General features: G+C 42.8%; 1 protein-coding gene across 3 annotated transcripts in view; it reads left to right on the plus strand.

Annotated features, from left to right (window-relative positions):
* LOC149858317 (gamma-aminobutyric acid receptor subunit beta-4) overlaps nucleotides 1-20,813 on the plus strand; it is a 125,458-nt gene extending 104,645 nt beyond the window's left edge. The window contains exons 5-9 of one of the 3 annotated variants that reach the window (XM_090059578.1): nucleotides 11,580-11,662; nucleotides 15,975-16,112; nucleotides 17,423-17,575; nucleotides 19,610-19,866; nucleotides 20,436-20,813. In XM_090059578.1, the coding sequence (XP_089915704.1) occupies nucleotides 11,580-11,662; nucleotides 15,975-16,112; nucleotides 17,423-17,575; nucleotides 19,610-19,866; nucleotides 20,436-20,813 (1,009 nt within the window). Of the gene's footprint in view, nucleotides 1-11,579; nucleotides 11,663-15,974; nucleotides 16,113-17,422; nucleotides 17,576-19,609; nucleotides 19,906-20,435 lie in introns of all 3 variants that reach the window. The other 2 variants (XM_090059579.1, XM_090059580.1) reach the window with 2 other exon arrangements.
* Nucleotides 20,814-21,230: the final 417 nt, after the last annotated feature.

Consider the following 21,230-nt stretch of genomic DNA (forward strand, 5'->3'; position numbering starts at 1 on the left):
TTATTCTCCCCCGTTTCTTTAAGGTCCTATGCCCATGTTGGTTTACATGAGAGCTGTTCCTTTCCCTCAGCAGTATTCTTACCACGAACACTCTCCAAGGTGCTGAACATTTGCATCTCCTGTTGCCGTCAGCAGGAACTGCTGTCATTCGCTTCACATCATAGGTCTCGTCAGGAGATGCCTTTCTTCCTGTGATGAAAGTGCAGACTTCTGAGTGATAGCATGCCCCAGGGAACACTTTAATAGATCCAGCCATCTTGTTCATAGAGATCTGGGTCATCATTTTTACGAGACTTCATCTTAGTTTCTAAATTTGCTTTTTGTGTTTTTGCTGCTACCAAGTACTTGTATCCACAAACATATTGGAGGACAATTTCAGGGTTCTTCTGAACATTGCCTCCTTGCTTCAGTTTGGGTTCTTTGGGGTTCTGTAGCATTTGATGGCTTATTTGATAAAACAGTTTAACACTTAGATTCTCTCTAGTATGAAACCTGTTCTTGGTACTGACTATCTGTCTTGTGTTTCTCAAGGTTAGTTGTCTTGATCTTTTCTGCTATGTGCCAGTATTTGTTTTTGTCTTCATATCCTACCATCTTTCCTGCCCCACCCCCATCTAGGAGTTGATCTTGCAGTGAAGTCATTCATTGATGCTATTTGTTAGACTTCTGGTGTGTTGGTCATTCTCTTTGCAGGGCACTATGTCTCAAGCAAAGGAGTCTAAATTCATGGCAGGTTCTGTCTGAAACTGAAGCTGAGCTGGAACAAAAATTTGACACAAATACCTTAAAACTGATGTGGGAATGCAGAAAGTTATATTCTAGTGGCTTTATCCCTGTGATGTTTATGCTGTGGTGCAGGGATCAGCAATCTACAACCTCTGGAGCCTTTGAATCCAGACTCTGGAGCTATAGCTTCAGTGATAGCTGCTAGGGGAGTGAGGAGGCTCTGTCTACCCCACACCACACTCAGGTGGCAGGGTGAGCAGTGGAGGCAGCCAGGTCATAGTGCCTGTTAACCTCAGATTTGATCTGGGTCATTCCAGCTCCCCACCAGAAAACTGGTACATCCAGCAGAAAGGCTCAGAATAAACCACCAGGGACCCAGTTATGGCCCACCAGAATCAATGAGAGCTCTGCTTTTAACTTCAGAGAGACTAAGACCAGGTCCCAAGATACTATTTGTTTTCATGAGTAAATGAAGTCTTTTATTTTCCCCAGTTGCTCATTGTGAAAGTCCCTATGTTGGAAAGATGCACATGTGCTTGCTTTGATACATTTAAGAGATAAGTGGATGAAGGGGATGCAGCACATGTAAGATCATCTCATGAAACCACTTAATACACAGCATCTGACAAAAAGCTTACTCCAAAACTAACTCGCTTTGGTTTGGATCAAAGGCTCATGGCAGTCACCAACAAGTGGAACTAATTTAAAGAAATGTTTTGTGTCAGAAGAGGTGATTTTGGGGAGAGAAGTTTCTTAGGAGTCAACATGAGATCTGGTCTTGTCTAGCTCCTTCATTAAATATTTAAGAGATGGCATAACCAGCAGCTTAATGCCATTCAGAGGTGACACTGAACTGGGACAGAATATCAAATATGACAGAAGGAAGAGGCATTGGGTGAAAGAGGAGAACCCTAAAAGAGTTGAACAGGAAAATAATAAGATATGATTCAGTGTGGGGGAAATAATACAAATAAATGGGGAGAATAAGCTTGATTTAGCTGGCTGGAAACAACTTCTTCACTAGCTGTTGAAACAGCTTTCTTTTTTTTCTCTTCTTTTTTTTTGGAAAATTTGTTTCTAACAATGTTTTTCTTTAATTTATTTCCAAATTGTATCATTTTTCAATGAAATATCCATAGGAAAAAATTTAAAATGGGAACTTTTTTCCATAGAATAATTCTAAAATTTCATTTTGAATTGTATTTATTTTGTATGTGTTTTTCACACACATATTTTTATTATTTTTCATTATGTTGAGGCATTATGCACCAATGTTAGTGCTGACATTTCAATATGATGCATATTAGTTGAAACATCCTATTTATTATATTTTTTAAATAATTTAAAACAGTTGCAATTTAATACTGATTGAAATACCCTTTTTAGATAAAAGTATCTCCTATTTTAAAGAAAGTTTTATGCTTTTATTCAAATAACAATGTCACAAAATCATTGCAATCATTATATTATTTAATTCCATTAATATAAATCCATACAATATCATTCTTAAAAATTCTAATATGAATATTTTGGGGTTTTTTGGAAAACTAATTTTGCAGGAAATTTTGAAACCATTTGGATGTGTTGTGATTAAGATTGAAAACAAGTTTTAAATAGATATTCCTAGCTTTGATTATCTCTAATTTCAAAGTTTCTTGACTTCCAGTGATAGAGAGCTGTCAGGGCTGCAGGAGGAAGAAGTGCAGCTGAGAGTGGGCAACAAGTCAGATGCAAAGCTGGACTACTAATCAGCCTGAGGATTGTCTTCTGAACAGCCAAAACAATGCAGAGTGATTTGACCTTAAGACTGAAAACCTCTGTGGAAATACTAAGGGGCATTCTCACAAGCAAAGATTTTTTTTTTGGAGAGGGGGGGTGGTTATGACAGAATAGCATTTAGTGCATTCTGAAGAGAGAACATCAGAACTGCAACTTATTTGTAGTTTGAGGCATGAAGGAAAAGTTTCTGTGAAAGATGGTTTATAACATTTCGCTATCATCTCTTTAAAGTGAATTTGTATATCTGTGTACGTGTGTGTATGTGTGGTCATATAGACTGCAGACTAAACACACCTGCTTCCCTACTCATAAACACAAATGAGCGTGCACCCACATACACAAGTCCAGGCACATTGCCATTTTATGTCAGGAGAAATAAGGAAATAAACCCACCTCAAAGGGCTGAGGCTAGAAAAGGAGCACACTGCACCTTCCTATCTGAACAATGCAACCTGGGCTGTCTCCTTGCAAATCAGCATGCTCCTCCAGAGGCCCAGATCCTTCCTACTACTCTTCCATCCCAGACCTATCTGCAAAGTATAGATTCCAGTGCTCTCTGTTAGCTCCAGTTCCCAATCCATCGCGCAGTTTATGGCCACTGGTGCCTAGATTGCCATGGGGCTATAATGAGGGCCAAGCAAGTTTGCACTGATCATGTGGCCAGCACCCCTCTCAGGAGCTCTAGGGAGCCTGTATCATTTTGGCCTCTCAAGGGTTGAGCCTTCTGCCTCATCCTAGAGGAGCACCCCTATATTGTTCTTTGATCTCTTTACTCAGAGCCTTTGACTCTTCCTCCTATCAGAGGCCAGCAAAATAGTTGTACTGTTGCCAGTTGAAGGCACTGGTCTGGGAAATGAGAAAGGGGCAATTCAGTTGTCCAAATGGCCTTCTGAGTGCTAGTGTGGGAGATCTGACATGACTTTTACTAGGCTCTGTCTATTCTCTTACTTCTGCAGGCAGAAGCAGAAGAAAACATATCAGAGCTCCCCATCAGAAGCAACACACCAACTCAGCCTGAGGGGCTCCGTTAGACAAATATCCCAAGGCCCAGCAGCTGAGTCAGAGCCCGTATTGCATCATAAAATCCTGCCAGGCTTCATGAAGCATTGTTGCACCATGAAGTTCTCAGAAAAGCCTGCTCCTAAAATGCTAGGACAGCTCATTGAGAGAAATTTGTAGGGACACAGAAAGGGATTCAGGAAAAGTGACTTAAACTCATCATGGGGCTGAGAGTAGACACATCATGAAAAGAGCTATTGTCAAAGCTATCATTTGGGTTTGGTTGCAGGCTAATGTCAAGGGAATGAGAAAATTCCCATATTTAGAGTGGCACAAGGAGCACAGTTACAAGCAAGGAATGATGCATAAGAAAAGTAAAATATAAGTGAAATGTCAGAATAGTTTTCCAGGAGATGAAGATAAAATCCCAGCCCTGAAGAATAAATTGTCAGGAGCCAGCCTGGAACTGGGGATGGGAACTCAGAGGATCCCACAGATCCTGCCCACCTCTAATGTCCACGATGCCATGAAAGAGGGAAACCAATATAGTTGGAATGACTAACCCATAGCAGATATTCTGCAGTTGTTGTCAACTTGCAGCATTTTAGTCACTGTAGAGAAGATCTCTTGCTAACTCATGCAGGGTATTATGAAAGAATGCCTTAGGTTAGACACTTTTCTTCACAAAAAGTAATTTGGAAAATGTACCTTTCACCTCGTGTTTGGTGCTGTGCTTTTCCAGACCCTTTTACCACGGAGGTCCAGCAATGGACTTCAGTGTACATCTGTTGATCCCCCAGGATATAATTCATGGGTCTTTATTGTTCAGTCAATTCCTCTTGGCCCCAATATTCCCCATCCTCTGCAATTTGTAGGAATCTAGAACTGGGAAGGGATCTCCTGAATCATTGAATCCAGTCTCCTGCTGTCTGAGGCAACCATGCCATATAATCCCTTTCATAAATTCATACTACATTTCATCCAGTATGAATCCAGTGTGAATGTCCCTTGATCCTGAAAGTGCTTGCCTATCATGTGGTACTTTGAAATGGCACAAAGGGGCTGAGTAGGATGCTTGACTCACTGAAACATACAGCCTCAGGGGATTTGGGGCTGGACTCTGAAGAAACCAGCCCCAATGGATTGTTTTCACCTGTTATACCAATGCGCATTGGTCCAGAACCACTTGTGTTTTCCATTTTGATTCCTTTGCATGCTCTACATTTACAAAGAAAGCACACATGGCATTCACTTGAGAAAGGAAGGGGAGCATAGTCAAACTGTGCTGGAAGTAGGGAACACATTTTACACATGTGAAGTCAATGCAAACACTTGCAAGCTTTTGCCATGCTGCTGATTGTGGTATGATGTACAAGGATTTGCAAGGAATATATTAAAGAAAAAGCAAAATTCACTAGTGATTTATAAAACTACTGGGCCTTTGGAAGTTGCTAATGGCCAAGTAGAAGATGACATTTTCTAGCACGTTCTTATAAAATGACTTCAAAAATTTTAGGACTTGAGTATTTGAATGTTTTCTCAATCAGCAAAATGTGACTTTTGTCTGGTCCACCCACCTCATTCACTCTACCCTACTCAAAAGCCTGAGGTTAGCCCTCACATGTCCCACTTATGGACCTGTTGCTTCTGTGTCTCCTTCCAACTGCCGATGCTAACATCCCTGTGCTTCTTATGTCTTTGTCCTTAAGGGATTGTACTGCCTTTGTTTTCTCAAGAGAACTGAAATATAAGAAGTTGCTAAAAGGAGCTTGTGAGGAGGTTTCTTAAACTGGCTTTTGCAGGCAGGCTTTGCTCCCTAAGGAGCTCCTCACTAGTCTTCCCAAATAAAACCAGTCTTTTAAACAAAGAAAATAAGCAAAACAAAACTATGCTGTCCTGTCTTGGGTGCTGTGATGGGAACCCCTTTGGCTGTGACCTTAGCACAGCAGGCTGACCCCTCCATGCAGCAAATTGTTCGGTGCACATCTTGCTTCCTTTTCTGCTCTCTCTGCTCTCTCCAGGGAAGTTTCAAGCTTCTCGTGGGATACACCCTCATTATCCAAAGGCCCTGCAGCTGGGCTCTCTTAACAGTGTTGACTGTTTCCTCTTACAGGGGACAGGCTGCCCTGTTACAGAGCTAAAAAACCCCAAAACATTGTTTCTTTGACTGGTCTGTGTATGAGGGCTTGTACCAATGCCTGACTGAAAAAAAGCAATACATGTGAAACAAACTGAGAGTGCCTTTTGCTGACCTCTTTTTGATTCAAGTCCAATTGTTTTAGTTTCTTTCCATGGAAAGATCCACAATCCCCTTTATGAGTCTGGTCCTGCTTCTTTTGAAATCAGTGGGAGCTTGGGGCAGTAATTTGCCATTTGAATCTAACAGTTAATGGCTGTTTTTTCCCTAGCCACTTCGTTAAGATGCAGAGAAAAAAATGGAAAATGAGAGCCCCAAGAATGTACCTGAATAAGTAGAAAGGAGAAGTTTTGTTGAGGGAGCTACTGTGATTGAGACATGAGCTAAAGGCACAGAGGGAACAGATGAGGCAGAAAACTGAGTGAAATTGGGATATGAGGCAATTCAGGGCTGTTCTAGGAAGTTGTCTGGAGCAGATGCTCTAGAAATTATCCCAGGCTTTAGATTTTGAGACCAGCATAGGCAAAGACTTGAACATGGCAGTCTTATAATACTGGTTTTGAGTGTTTCCCTCCATGCCTGCAGCCTTAAGTAATCACTCTAAGAAGCCATTAATAAACAAACAGCACAAAGAAGGATCAGAGAAGGAAAATAAATGGTTGATATGGGCGGTGGGTATTTGTGAACTAAGTTTCTAAGACGGGGAGCCCTTAAGTGATCAGTTTTATGATTCAGGGGTCCTGGCAGAGCTACAATTGAGATGAGGCAGTCTTCCTTACTGCTCTCAGCTCATGAAGATAGGGTAAGTAATGGAAAAAGGAAATTGAGGTGGCTCTTTCCCCTTCCTGTCACCCATACATAGAGCCTAATAATCTTCTGTCCAAGTTAGTGATAGGAAAAACCCTTTAAAGATTCCATTTGCTTCTTCCCACTTGTTCCCAGTGCTTTTTATAATTTTGTCCAGACTTCTTATCTAATGAGAATCTAATGAAAAAAGGCTCCCTTGTATTATTGCTGTGAGTTTTGGTTCTCACCTAAGCAGGCAGTTCAATAAGTTTCCCTGAATGCAGCAGGCAATGAGGGCACCTGGCAAGTCATAGTGAGAGAACAGCCTCTCTTTTCTACTTTACAGAAATGTCGGTGGTGAGAATATGAGAAGAAAGGGGTTTAAGTGGGCATTCCATTAAGGTTTAGTTCAAGCTCTGGCTGGGGAATAGTTCAAGGTGTAACAAATCAGCAGCTACCAAGGCACTTCACTGGTGTCACCAGCTTTTATGCAGTGGCCTCTCATAGCTTCATGGCTTCTGCTCCAAAATATTGTGCTTCTGTTGCTTGTACTGAAGAACTATCAGCATCTGCTATCAAAATATAGTGTCCATGATGCACAGTCCATTAGAGGGCAGTGGGGACACACACACACTAACCACATTTTTTTTGGTCTGAACTGCTCAACGCATCCAGAGATTAGATCCCCCCTTTAAAATAATCTGCAATTTTCCTACTGCCCCATCTACTCAAAATGTAATGTGTGCATGTTGCCAGCAATGTAGAGAAATGGTAGCTCTGTTTCCTCCTTGCTGTTTTGCACAGTGACTACATAACATCATTCCCATGGAAGGGCAGAACTATATCTTCCTCCAGAGGGGATGGGGTGAAAGGGGTGATGATTTGAAGGGATAGGGTAGCAGGGGAGATCATGTCTAGGCAGTGCTTGTGGTCACTGAAGGACTGTGAAAGCAGGTCATTTCACTGTGCAAATTACCACTGAGTTCCTTCCTTCCTTGGTACTGGGTATCCAAGTAGGAAAAATTTTACACCACAACCATTTTGAATATATTTTTAGGGAAAGATACAGTTTGGCAGCATTCCAGTGCCTAACTCTAATGTCAGGGGGAAGGTGACATCCTTCCCTCTGGTTTTCTCCAGTCCCTTTCTCTGCCTTTCTCTTTTGTCATTTCTCCTGGAGGCACTGCTCTCTGTCTGTAACTATCACGGTAGGATGGGTTTGTTGTCTTTCTCTTAGATTCCTTTCTTACAGAGTGAGGCTCTGCCCCTCCTCTGATTTATCTTTTAACTTCTCATTCTTTTCCTGCTTTCCTGATATCTCTTTTTCATCACTACCTCTCATGACCCCTCGTGTTATTTTCCTTCCTTCCTCCACTCCATCCTGTCATCTCCCCCATCTATTCTGTGGCCCTTTGCCTCTCCTCCCTTCCCACACTTGCTGTCATCCCTCCCAATCCCCCACATTTTCGTCCTTTTGCTGTCACCCTTTACTACTCTTTCAACAGACAGCCTTTCAATAGTCCTTATTAGACAAACATTAGAATGTCTGTCTGCCTGCCTGTTTCATCTCCTATGTGAAACGCATTGCATCGACCCAATAAACAGAGTGTTGTTGAACATCTACACCTAACACAGTACTAGTCTGATGGCCTTGGATGCCAGCCTGCCTTGCTTGCAGAGCATGTGCAGTATGGGCTGAGGTACAGTGAGATTGCTAGTGTGCCTAGTCCTGCTCTGGACCATCTGTGGTTATAAGAGGAGAATGAAGTTTCCTAGTTCCCTCAGCATTTCATCTCCTGTTTGAGATAGCCAACATGGAAGGGGCAGTGGCTGTTTCTACATGAGATGCTCACTGCACAGTAGCTCATTACAACTGCACAGTAGCACCACATGGCACTAATGCGGTAGTAATGAGCTATTGCACAGTCAGCATAATCAGAAAGCTGTTCAGGGATGCTACTGTACAGTAATGCTGCTAAGTAAAATCTCTTTAGTCTACGGGGTGCAGGTTGCCAACCCCTGCTTTATATTAGGTAGCATTGTGCCTCCAAGTTACCATGGTACCACGTACCACACACTACCCAGAGACAGTGCAAGTGTCTGAGTGACTCCTCCCTCCCCTCAAAAAGCGTGTCTGTACTTTTAGGACCTGGCTCAGTACCAACTGAAGTCAACAGGCCAGCTGTCCAAATCAGGCCTTTGGCTTCTGTCAGTGTGCCAATATAGGTAACCCATTTGGCTCAGTCTTCCATTTTGTCTGCTCTGTTCAATAAAGAAATTTTACTTAGCCTGCCAAACTGGGAAGGTGGCAACAATCAGCAGTTGGGGAAAGCAGTGGGAAATGGAATTGCTGGTCAGGGAGGTAGTGGTGGCAGCCAGGTGACAAGCAGCAGCAAACTGAGCTGCATTCATTAATTGCTGACCCTTGATATGAACATTCACCTTTCTGGTTGTACCATCAGTGACAGTAATTCAGGAGAGGAGTAAAAATTGTTTCATGGAGTCCAGATGGCACAGTCAGAGGGACCCCAAGACACGCATTTGAAAAGCAAAAGAATTCCCACCAGCTGCTGGGGCAGAACTCTGAGTCCACCTGCTCTCCCTTCAGTCACTTAGGTAACATCACAGCATGGGAGGTGAGCAGGACAGGTCACAGCTGACCAACTTACTACCTGGTTGTAGGCAGTCAGCAGGTCACACACCTGCTGGCCAGTCAAGGACCTGTGATTTTATTTGTAAGGAAGAGGAGCAATTGTCTGAAACTCTGAAACCAATATAACCTTTATTCCTGTTTACCTCACAGGAATGAACATCCCCACATATTAAAATGGAAAGACATTATTTGATCAGACTTGGAAGGTCAAATCCTGCATAAGTTACCTTGGTATAAATCTAGCATATACCTAATCAAATCAATGATGCAGCTCCAGAGTTATGCTGATACCAGCAAGGACATGATTTGGCCTCCGGAGTGCTGCATCCCTAGCACTCCATGCCGTGTTCTTTATTGGAAACCAGCACTGCAGGTGATGGCTGAGTTGTGATGCAAGTCTGGAGTTGTGCTGTGAGCCTATGCCAAGATCAGAGCATGTTTCCCCTCAGTGCCCTTTGTTTAGGCAAGCTAGACAGACAGTGATCTTGGACTGGACACTATGCAAGGTTTTAGCCCACCAGCTCCTGTAAATTGGGTGGACAATCTTTGTTTAATACATTTTTACAGCTTACACTGTAGCGAAAACAAAGAATACATTTGTGGATGCTGTTTCCCATGGGTGTGGTATAATATATACAGTGTGTGCTGAGTGCAGCGTAGGGATGAGTCATACCCAGCCACAAATCTGCCGTCTTGGTGTATGCCTGCATTGGCCACTGTTCTGTCCCCCAGGCATCTCCTAAAGAGGTTTGGGTCCCCCATGGGTATTTATTGTGCCTGCTCCCTTGTGATGTCTTATGAACTCTAATGAACTTGTTCGGAAATAATAGGATTTGGAGAGAAATTGTCTTTCCAGCTCTTTTACTGGAGGTGTGAATCTTGAATACCATAAAAACAATAGATTAAATGTAGACTCTGCTGTGATTGTTTGGGACTGGATTGCACCGCCTTCCCCCTTTAAACCAACTTTTAATTTAAAGTGTTAAGGGTCCTTTCCTACCTAAGCTCCTTCCAGGCTAGTTGCAATGTTGTATCTAGACCCAGGGAGGATATATATAAATTTCCTCCATCTCTTTGGGTCTATTTATAGCACAGCAGGCAGTGGCAAAGGCTCTCCTCAAAGCTTCATCTTCTACAAACAGTCTCTGCAGACAGCAGAGAGATAAATTTAACATGCAAGATTTCTTAAAGAGACAGCTGTTCATTGATGCGCGTGCTCTCTGTTCCCCTCCATGTGCATCCATGACTCAGTTGAGTGTTATCACTCTTTCCTTTGCCTCCCCTAACCCCCTTTACCTCTTTATCAATCCTCTTCTCTTGTTCTAGCTCTTTTCTCTTCCTTATTGATTTTTTTGGATTGATCTGAGTCTCCTTTTCTCTGGTCTCTCCATCTGCCCAATGACAAGGCTCAAAGGATAACAAAGCTTTCCCGTTAATAGTTCAGTAGTTATGCCTGCATCATAAAAAATGTGTTGCTTGATTAATGCCTTCCAGATGGTTAACTGAGAAAGGGGAGAGGGAACTGATCCTTCCCTGCTAGCTACTCTCACACATGCATGCTGCATGGAAAGGAGATTGCATTAAAAGAAGACTGGGAGATTAGGTGAGGGGGAGAAATTCCAGTGTGTATGAGGACAGAGTGGGGTAATGCCAATGCCACGGGATGAGTTACTCTGTTCCAGAAATCTTGCATAGGGTCACAGCATGCAAATGTATTCACCCACACCTTTTCAAATGGACAGCCACATGCTCATGGACTCTCCCAGCCCCACATCAAGACACGGTGACAAAAATATACACGTGTGTGTTTAGGAAAAGACGTGTGCACACTTGCATCAAAATCCCAAATTCCAAACCGCTTGGGCTACACCAAATTTGTGTGCAGAATTGTGAACCGAAAGACAAGGAAACATGTAATTCATTATAAAGAAAGGTCCAGATAGTAGCATTTGGATATCAGACCCCATGACAGAAAGGCAGATGAGATGGATTAGGGTGAAGAGTGGTAGATCAATAGAATAGGGTGGGTGTCATGGGGACTGGGAAAGGATGGATGGAAGGATAGATAGATATTGTGATAAATTATTCCTCCTCATACCTCACTGCAGAGCAACTTAATCAACATACACATAAATATAAAAGACAAATATATTATCTCTCTTGCAAACAGAAGCATCTCTTTTTCCCTCTCATTTCCATAGCTCTGCCTACTCTTACTTTTTTTGTCTCTGTCTCTGTCTCTCTCTCCATCTATATACGAGGAGAAAACATTATCCCTTCCCCTCACCCCACTGCACCTTTACTAAAGATACAGCCTTGATGACGTGAGTCATGAAAGATTAAACCAGGCCATTGAGGGTAAGGTTTAAGCAATGTGTTCTGTCCTCCACCCCATACATCTACCTCTCCTCCACAACGGCTCTCCCCGGTTACTATGGAAACAGCAGCCCCTAATGCTGCCTGACTTTCATATCTTCCTTTATTTTTTTCCCCTTTCAGAATCACCACCACAGCTGCTTGCATGATGGATCTGAGGAGATACCCTCTGGACCAACAGAACTGCACACTAGAAATTGAGAGCTGTGCGTATGCCTCGTGCCTTCCACTTCCATCCCTCCCAGTCCCCATAAGAAGTACTGCATACGTCATAAGAAGGGGGAAAACAGGGGATCCCCTGCATGTTATTTCAGCTTTCCCCTGCTCCACCCATGTGTACTCCATGCTGTTTTTCACTCAGAGCTGCTTGAGATCTGCCATCATCTTCACCCTCCCCACTTGTGTAGCATTTGTTCTCTGCCCCAGACTGGGCCCTGTGAGTGCCATACCCAGTTATCTCATATATTGTACCTGGGCTGGGGAGAAGGAAAGAGTCTGGCCTGGTTGCTTCAGTCCCCCACTTAAAGAATGAGAGGCACAGGTGAAAACCCAGAAATGAAAAGTCAAGACGGTGTGGGGAAATGGGACTCCAGCAATAGGGCAAGAACTAAAATCTTTCCGTTGTGAAGCCATCCTTAACACCAGTACCATTTCACAGCCAGGTGAGTAGTTATCCCTTTCTTATAAAAAATGCACTATGTTTTCCAACAGGAATAGTGCAAAATGCTGGGTCTCACCATAATGGTGATGTAGTGATTACTTTGTATTTCCTATAAGAATGGTCCCACTGCATCCACAATGTAAAACCTCCATCTTGCCTCATAACTATTTCTATGTCAGTAAGTCCCAGGATAATGGAATGTAAATTAGGTCCTGCTGGTGGTACTAATGATATATCATATCTGGCACCTCTCGGTATTTTAAGGATACTTTGCAGTTTAACCAAGAAAACAGGAAGCAGAGAATTACCCACAACTCCCCATCTCATGATTTTGCTGTCAGTGGAGTACTATCAGTCCAATTTGTTAGAGTCAGCACTTTGGTTTTCTTTGCAGTATTTGTAAAACTCATGCAGAGGGTGGAAGAGACAACATTTATCTCCTGAACACTTTTGTCTTTTATGTATTTGGCAAATTGGAAATCAAAATGGCTCCATTTCATTTACTTCCTTATTTGCATGCCAACGTGACTGATGATGTCAGGAGCACAGCTCTGGAATTGTAGCATTCTTTATTTTATGTCCAAGTGCTACATAAACAAAGGTTCAAAAACCACCAAAATAGCTCATTCACAGTGACACAGAAATGGATTTAAAAAACAGAGTACACAAGTAGAATCCAGAAGACATTCATGTCTACCACAGCTGCTTATGCCAACTGCAAGATAGGTTAAATTTGGGGTATCAACTAAGTATTCATGTAAATCTAATAAATACTTATCCACCTGTAACTCAGCCAAAAGAAAAGAAACATGGTTTGGACTGACTGCATGGAGAAAGACTGTAGTGGTGCATCTCTGCATCATGTAACATGTCACTTTGAGAACCATTTGGGATGTGGTTCCAGAAAAATGCCTCTGCCTTCAGTCCTATCACCAGCTGCAGCTCTGCTAGCCTCTCCTCCTCTAATCCACTAAGTCTGTAATAATGTGGTCTTGTTGCAAAAACCATGCCCAGTGATGTGGGAAGATCATGGCAGGACAGTTAGAGAAAGCAATCTGAATTATTTGATAAGCGTAACTCTTCCAAACAAAATGCGTTTGGATATGGCCAAATTAAAAGTTCTACATGTAGGTACAAAGAATACAGGCCATCCCTACATTATTGTGGAGTATGTCTGGAAATAGTGATTCTGAAAAAGATGTAAGGGCCATAGTGGATGAGCAACTTAACACTAACTTCCATTGCAATGTAGTGGCAAAAACAGCTGGTGTGGTAAAGCAGGAGAGTAGGGGGTAAATAAATAATTTCACTTCTATATATAATATTAGTAAAACTAGTAGTAGAATGTTTTGTCCAATTTTGAGGTCCACATTTTAAGATGGATTTTGTAAAATTGGAAATTGTGTAGGTAAGATCCACAGAAATGACTTGAGGGCTAGAACTACTGTTTACAGTGATGAGAGACTTAAAGAACTCAACTACTGTAGTTTATCAAAAAGAAGAATGAGGGGTGACTTGCTTGTAGTTCATAAGTACTTCTACGGGAAGCATTCCAGTTGGGTTCTAAAGCGCTCTTTAATCTAGTGGTAAAAAGCACAACAAGGGCCAGGGACCAGAAACTCAGTCCAGAAAGATTCAAGTTAATAATAAGAAATTAATTTTTAACAATTGGGGGATTAACCATTGTAATCAATTAACAAGGAGAGTAATGGATTTGAAGACTTCTGATGTTTCTTGCTGTCTTCAAATCTGCTTTAGCCAGACATGAGCACAGGTTATTTGATTCATTGCAGGGGGTGACTGGATGGCATGCAATTGCCTATAATATAGGAAAATCAGATAAGGTGGCCTAACAGTTCCTTCTGACCTGAATCTCAGTGGATCTTTGGGACCTTATGACCTGACCCTGTGCCATTCAAGTCAATGGGAGTTGGCAGTGGGTGTGGGAACAGGGCTGTGCTGAGTAACAGGAATGCTGAGCCCTAGCTCATCTGCCTCAACAGTGACAATCCTTTTTTTCCCAAAATAGGGAAAAATAGTGAAGCACCATCTGGCAGGAGCACCATCCCCAATATCTAGAAACACGAGGCCATCAGTTAGTTTAGTGAACCAGATCCTCAACTGGGGAACATCCATGTTACCCCACTTGTGAGTTTGGTCCAATATTTGGAAAAAATGTTAGCATCTTTGAATACATGTAATAATGGGCAAATAATGGGCAAGACTTAGTAGTTTGCCCTAGTGCCACCTTTAGACATCTAAACTCTGCTGTGGAGGAGCCATATGCTTCCAGGGTTGGAAGAGGAGTTCAGTGTTTATGACCTATCTAACTTGTGGCTACTCTACTCCATTGCTTAAGTCAGCACTACCATAAGGTCATGATGGTGCCTGTGGACATCTGCACACCAAGCAGCAAACCACCCAGCTGGTTCCCTGAATATTGCCAGTATTAATACAGGCAACCCCCCGGTTAGAGCTCTTAACTAATTTCTGAAAAACTGAGCGTTAAGTTAAATGAGCATAAAGCAAAACCGAAAATTTTTGACAACCCAAGATGGTAACTGAAAGTGCTTTTAATGACTCAAGATGGCAACCGTGAGCATTATAACAAAACTTACTGAGTGCTAAGTGGAATCAGGTATCAATTTAAAATGCGTGTTATTGCAAAATAGCGCTAAGTAAAACAGCGTTAAGTAGGGCTGTGCTCTGCAAGGTTCCTGTTCTGCAGTGCATGTTATGAGCAAAGGCTGTCTTTAGATACAATAAGGTTAAGAATTAGTCTTTTGCAATGAGAAATAGAATTTCCTTTCACACTTCCTCTTAGAACTCATCTACACATGGAAGTGCTTCTCCCTGATCATCCCTGATAAACTGGTCCTGATTAACACCATTGCCAGTGGAAGGAATATCCACATATGAAGTCACTAAGAAAAAACAGTTGTTCTTTACCTTAATCTGGGTTTATTTTTGTGTATAGAGAAAACCTAAGTCTCAAGATTCTGAGTTAAAAATAGGGCAGCAAAAAGAAGTGTGATCAACATGCTACTGAGACACTTACCTGTGTGTTTCGCTTGATGGCCTCTCTCTTGCTACAAGTTGGCAAATGCAGGATTGTGCCTGACACTACTCTAGGTTCTGCTTAGCACTTGTTACCTTGTGACTGTACATGCCACATCTTTCCCCTTCACAGGGCAGAATCGAACCTAAGGGAGTATTTATTTTAGGTTATTATGGACCCTCAGAGCTATCTAGCTCCTCCTTGCCACTTGTAATACTAGTAATGCTCCTTAATCAAAGCATTCAGCTTCCCAGAAAATACTGTCAACTACTCTAGGGTCAAATTTTGACCAGAGTAGAAATGTCTAGAATCTAGGGAAATGTCCTAAATTCTAGATATTTTTTAATTCACCACATTGTTTGCTCAAATATTTTATTTAAACAGAGATTCTGTTTTCATGGTCCTTACCCAAAAAAGCAATATGTGATCTCCCCCTGCAGACACCTCATGAATGAAAAGCTGCACATATTGCTTTTAACACAAGCTTCTGATGTACACAAACCAGGAAGGATTGTGGGGCACAGGCCACAAATTGGAGAGCCAATCCCCATCTTCATCTTCTACTTCTGAATCTCAGAAGGACTAGGTATCTTAGCCATTTCTTCCCTTCTCCTGGTAGCTATTCTACTAATCGGGGGAAACATAAAATTCCCCCAAGAGGAGCCTGTGTTTACTATTTACTGATAAATGGGTTTTGTTTGGGTAAATTCAGTAAAAACAAAAAAGCATTATAAAAATGGAAGTGCTGCTTCCCACGACTTGTCAACTCAGGTTGCCCCTGTCTTCTCCACCCCTACAGACGGCTACACGGTTGATGACATTGTGTTCTTCTGGCAAGGAAATGACTCAGCTGTCACTGGGATGGAAATGCTGGAGCTTCCCCAGTTCACCATCATTGAGCAGAGACTGGTCACCCGAGAAGTGGTCTTCACCACAGGTAGGGTTCTTTCTAAAAGGCTTAAGGTGATATGTAATTATTCTTTTGGAAAAAGTCTAGGTGACTGCTTCTCTGACTTGGATGCTGAAGCACTTGCCTGGGATTTTTGAAGACAAGGGTCCTAATTTTGAATGCCCCTATGGAAACTTGGTTTCTCTGTTATGCCCACTGACTCTGATTTTTAGGTTCCTTAGAATCTGGACAGCAAGCAGTAAATAGTGCCATTTGTTAAAGTTATCCTCCAGGTTGCTAGCCATAATGCTGACTTCCCTCAAGCAGGGTCTCATCAGAAGGTTTTCACTTCAGCCTCCCTTTCCAGTGATTTCCAACTAGCTTTTGAATTTGCAATAGAGATCGCAAGAACGTGAATAATATTTCCTTAAGAAGGTGTGCAGCCTTTGAATGAGAAGTAAATCTGTTTGCGTTCATGATGAAAGGACATGGTGAGACTGCCCATCTGATGGTTTACCTATTGCTAATCTTGAAAGCTGGCCATGCTTGAATTTTGATTACAGCCTTTTTTAACTAGTAAGAAAACACCATGCCCGTTATATAGACCACAATTTAAATCAGGGGCTCATTGTGTTGGGCACTGGAAAACCCTGTAAAAGTATAGATGATGATGATTGTTAAAAGGTTAGCTAGGCAACTGGAACAATTTTAAACAATTACAGATTTTTGCACGTCTGGTGTGCAGTTTCCCAATATGGATTGGCCTCTGTGGAAGTTACATGGGAAAATGAGATGTGCATCTACACAGACATTTTGTAGAAGAGACAGCACAAGAAGGTTGATGAATCAGCCATATTACATTCAAAGTCTCCCATCTAACCATGGACCTCATAAGTGTGTTAGTAATAGGAGTTCCATCTCAGCTGTGAAGACAGAGAGAATCCTTTTGGTACAGTCCAGAGTTTGCATAGGATGTCTAACATACAGTTTTACACTATATTGGAGTAGACTTTATTTTTTATTTTTCTGAGTCAATATGGAACCCAAGAGTTGAAATCTTCTGTCTTCCACTGCTTAAGGAAGAACCTGTCTTCTTTTGGTGCCTGCTTTTTGGTGGTTAAAGACCCAAACCTGTGGGCCCAAATAAGTATGCTCCAAATAGCTTCTTCCTGAAGGTGACTGAGTTTGCATCGTCTATGGAAGGACAAATACATAGGATTCCCCACTATTATTGCATGTAAGAGGGAGGGACCAGAATGACTCCTGGGTAATTCTTCTTCCTGCTCTTGCCTCCTTATTACACACACAGCCTTGGCCCTTCTGCCAAATGACATCTCTTCTCGGTATCTGATCGGCAGGTTCATATCTCCGTTTGTCCCTGAGTTTCCGGATTAAAAGGAACATTGGTTACTTCATCCTACAGACTTATATGCCTTCTATCCTCATCACTATCCTTTCCTGGGTCTCATTTTGGATCAATTATGATGCTTCTGCTGCCCGGGTGGCATTAGGTAGGTCTTTTCATGATATGCCCCACAAGGGTTTCCTTGGAGATGGGGTGGGCTAGGAGAGTAGGCTGTTTATGTTCTTTTTTTTTAAAGAACCAACTATCACAATAAACACTTGCTGATCTTTCTGTTGTCACTTAATTGATCAAAAGAAGCAGAACCACAATGAATGCTGAAAGATCCAGTTCAAACATGCAGAGTTCCTTATCCTAACATCTCTACCACGTCCTGGTATCTGGGTCTTCATCTACAGTTATTGTAATGACTAGGCTGATGCTTCTTTTAGTGTGCAATGTCACTGGTCAAGAGGCAATAAGATAAATGAACAAACTAAATATCTAAACACTGGATTACCTTTAATTGAGGCAGTCTCCAAATGTAGGCATAGAAGTCCTCTGCTTACAAATATTAGAGATGTAGTGGCATCTGCTGTCATCATCTCTTGAGGGTCAGTGTTTAAGTGCATTGCCCCAAGAGCAGAAGTTGTGGATATTTAAAAAGAGTGAGACTCTGAATCACAGTTCAGTCTCTGCTTTGAGGATATGAGGTAGGAAGGGTCAAATATAACTGGCTTATTGACAAGAAGGAGAGAAGAAAAAGTTACAGAGATAGCAGTCCACTGTCTCAATGGCAGCAGAGAGGTCACACACCTATTACTGGTATATCTCATTGAAAAAAAGGCAGTCAGTGACTTGCATCAGGGCAGTGATGAAAGACTAAGGAGAAGGGAGAACAGTAGAAGGTATGGAGCAAGGAGACAAAAAAACAAAGCCACAAAAATAAGCAAGAGGCATCAGGATTCTGGTGACAGAGTTGGAGGGAAAGAAACGAGATGAAGAACAGAGATCCAAGAGGTTTGGTTATGCCAACACTGAGTGGGGTGGTAGCTGGATACATGGGAGACTGGTAGATGATATGAAAATGGAGAGATAAGTAGGATTTGAGGATAGAGACAGGAAAGACTTGAGACCCACACCAAATGAAATGATAAAACTGGAGACAAAGGACAGAATTTGGGGAATCACCAAGAGCTTGAGATGGATGAAGGAAGATGCAGGGACAGAGAACAAGTGATCATCAAGGGAGAAGAAGAACCAAGAGAGCTGAACTATGAAAGTGAGGAGAGAAGAAAAAGTTATAGAGGTAGCAGTCTACTTTCTCAAAGGCAGCAGAAAGGTCACATGCCTGTTACTGGTATATCTCATTGAAAAAAGGCTGTCAGTGACCTGCATTCGGGCAGTGATGAAAGACTAAGGAGAAGGGAGAACAGTAGAAGGGATGGAGCAAAGAGAAAAAAAACCCAAAGCCACAAAAATAAGCAAGAGGAATCAGGATTCTGGTGACAGAGTTGGAGGGAAAGAAACGGAAGGTGCTAGTCTGAAGGAAGCCTATTTCAGGAGGGAAAATTCTGAGCAGGCTTGAAGGGGAATGAAATGACCGAAGGGGGAGGAAGTGGCTAAAGCTAAAAGAATAGGAGGCAATTAGAAAAGTAAGCAAAGTGGAAAGGAGGCAAGGAGAAATGGAGACAATAGGAGGGGTAGAGAGGCAAATACAAAATAAAAGAGATCTCAGAGTCATAAAGGACAGTGAGAGTGGAGAGTGAGGGATGAAGGTGAAAGCATGGTGTTCTCTGCCATACCAAACAGAGGAAGATGGGGAAAAGAATCTGCTAGGGTACTAAGGCACAGGAAAGCCAGAAGGGATGGTTACAGGTCATGTTGGTGATACTCAACTCTGAGCCTCCTCTGCCAATGCTCCCCTGGATAACTGACTCCTGTTTTATTTTCTATAGTGACTTGTAGCAAGACTTAGGACATAGAGCAGCTATAATTTTCCTTATTACCTTTCTACTTTCACCCCTTCCTGCAGCTACTATTGCTAGAAGACCTTGTAACTGGAAGATGTGAGAGCTGTCTGACTGCAGCCAGGGCTCCCACATCTTCTCTCTGGCACTGCTCAGAGGGGTTGGTTAGAGCAAAAAGAGAGGATGATATGGAGTCATTCCATCTTGGTAACAGACATGCCCTCTCCTTGCAGGGGTCACCACGGTGCTTACTATGACCACCATTAACACGCACTTGCGGGAGACCCTCCCAAAGATCCCGTACGTCAAGGCCATTGATGTCTATCTCATGGGCTGCTTCGTTTTTGTGTTCCTGGCACTCCTAGAGTATGCCTTCGTTAATTACATTTTCTTTGGGCGTGGCCCTCGTCAGCAGAAGAAGCAGAATGAGAGGATTAACAAGGCAAACAACGAGCGCCACCGGTATGAAGAGAAGAGGGTGAGAGAGCAGGTTGGTTCCTTCCCTCTTTTCTCGCTGGAGAAAGCAGATGCTCTATCTTCATTCAGTCTGAGTGGGCTTGGGAGGGGCTATTCTCCCTTTTGTGAGAGGTGAACCTAGTCCCCTCATTCCTTAGTGCTAGACCATAGTGTGCTCCTTCACAAATGGGGTGGGGGGGGCAGGAGGGCCTACTCTCCTCCTGAGGTGCAAAGGAAATTCCTACTCCATGTTTGTTCTATTTGCCTGCTCCCATAGGCACCATCCTCTTCTTTGAGGACACAAGGCAGGGGTACCCAACGTGAACCAGGTGGCACTTTGCCCCCTGTATTGACAGAATACATTACAGAGCTGCATTAGTTTGTTACAAGGTAATGTAGCTTGTTCCTGATGTCCAGCAGTGGTGGCTCATGCTTTCCAATCCAGAAGTCCAAGGCTCAACATCTGGCAGGTGACCCAACTAGTGTTGTTGTTACAGTAGAAAATAATCCAAATTATCCCAGTGGTCAGTGGAGTGACATAAAGGATAAATCTGACCTGGTGTGTGCCCAGTTAACACTGCCCTCTCTCTTACCCCATTCCAGGTTGATCCATACGGCAACATTCTCCTCAGCACCTTGGAGATGAACAATGAGCTGCTGGCCACAGACATGATGAGCAGTGTTGGTGACTCTCGAAACTCTGTCATGTCTTTTGAAGGCTCAGGAATCCAGTTCCGCAAGCAGCTGGCCTCTCGGGATGGCTTCGGCCACCACCTTACCTTAGACCGCCATGTACCACTGACCCACCATGCCGCTACCCGCAACCGTGCCAACTGCCGTCTCCGCCGGCGGTCATCTAAGCTGAAGCTCAAAATCCCAGACCTGGCAGATGTCAGCACCATTGACAAGTGGTCACGGATCATTTTTCCAATCACCTTTGGATTCTTCAACCTCATTTACTGGTTGTACTATGTAAATTGATGCCTGCAGCCTCCAAGAGAGATAGGGACAGACACTCAAACAATGACAACACAGGAGTGCTGTGGTCTTTTTGGTTTGGGTTTTACTCTTTGCTATTATTAGCATTTTCTCCTTTGGTTTGTTAGGTTTATTCTAAGCTTACTCTTCTCTTTTCAGCACATTTAGCAACACAGGGCAGGGAGGGGGTGGGGAGGGACAGGCAGGAAACCAGAAGAGGGGTCTTAATTCAAGAGAAGGCTGTTCTTGTCTCCATTTTGGTTTCTTGCTTGAAGGACTTCACCACTGTAAACACAAAACCAACCAACCAAAAAACCCTAAAAAGACAGAGAAGTTGTTAAAGAAAAAAGACAGAGGGGAAGTGGGGTGGGGGAGGGGGGGAGAATAGTTTATCTTTGAATGTGCTCACTAATGTGCTGC

Source organism: Crocodylus siamensis, chromosome 8 (assembly GCF_052110815.1).
Source record: "Crocodylus siamensis isolate JL-2025a chromosome 8, ASM5211081v1, whole genome shotgun sequence".
In the NCBI taxonomy this organism is placed as follows: Eukaryota; Metazoa; Chordata; order Crocodylia; family Crocodylidae; genus Crocodylus; species Crocodylus siamensis.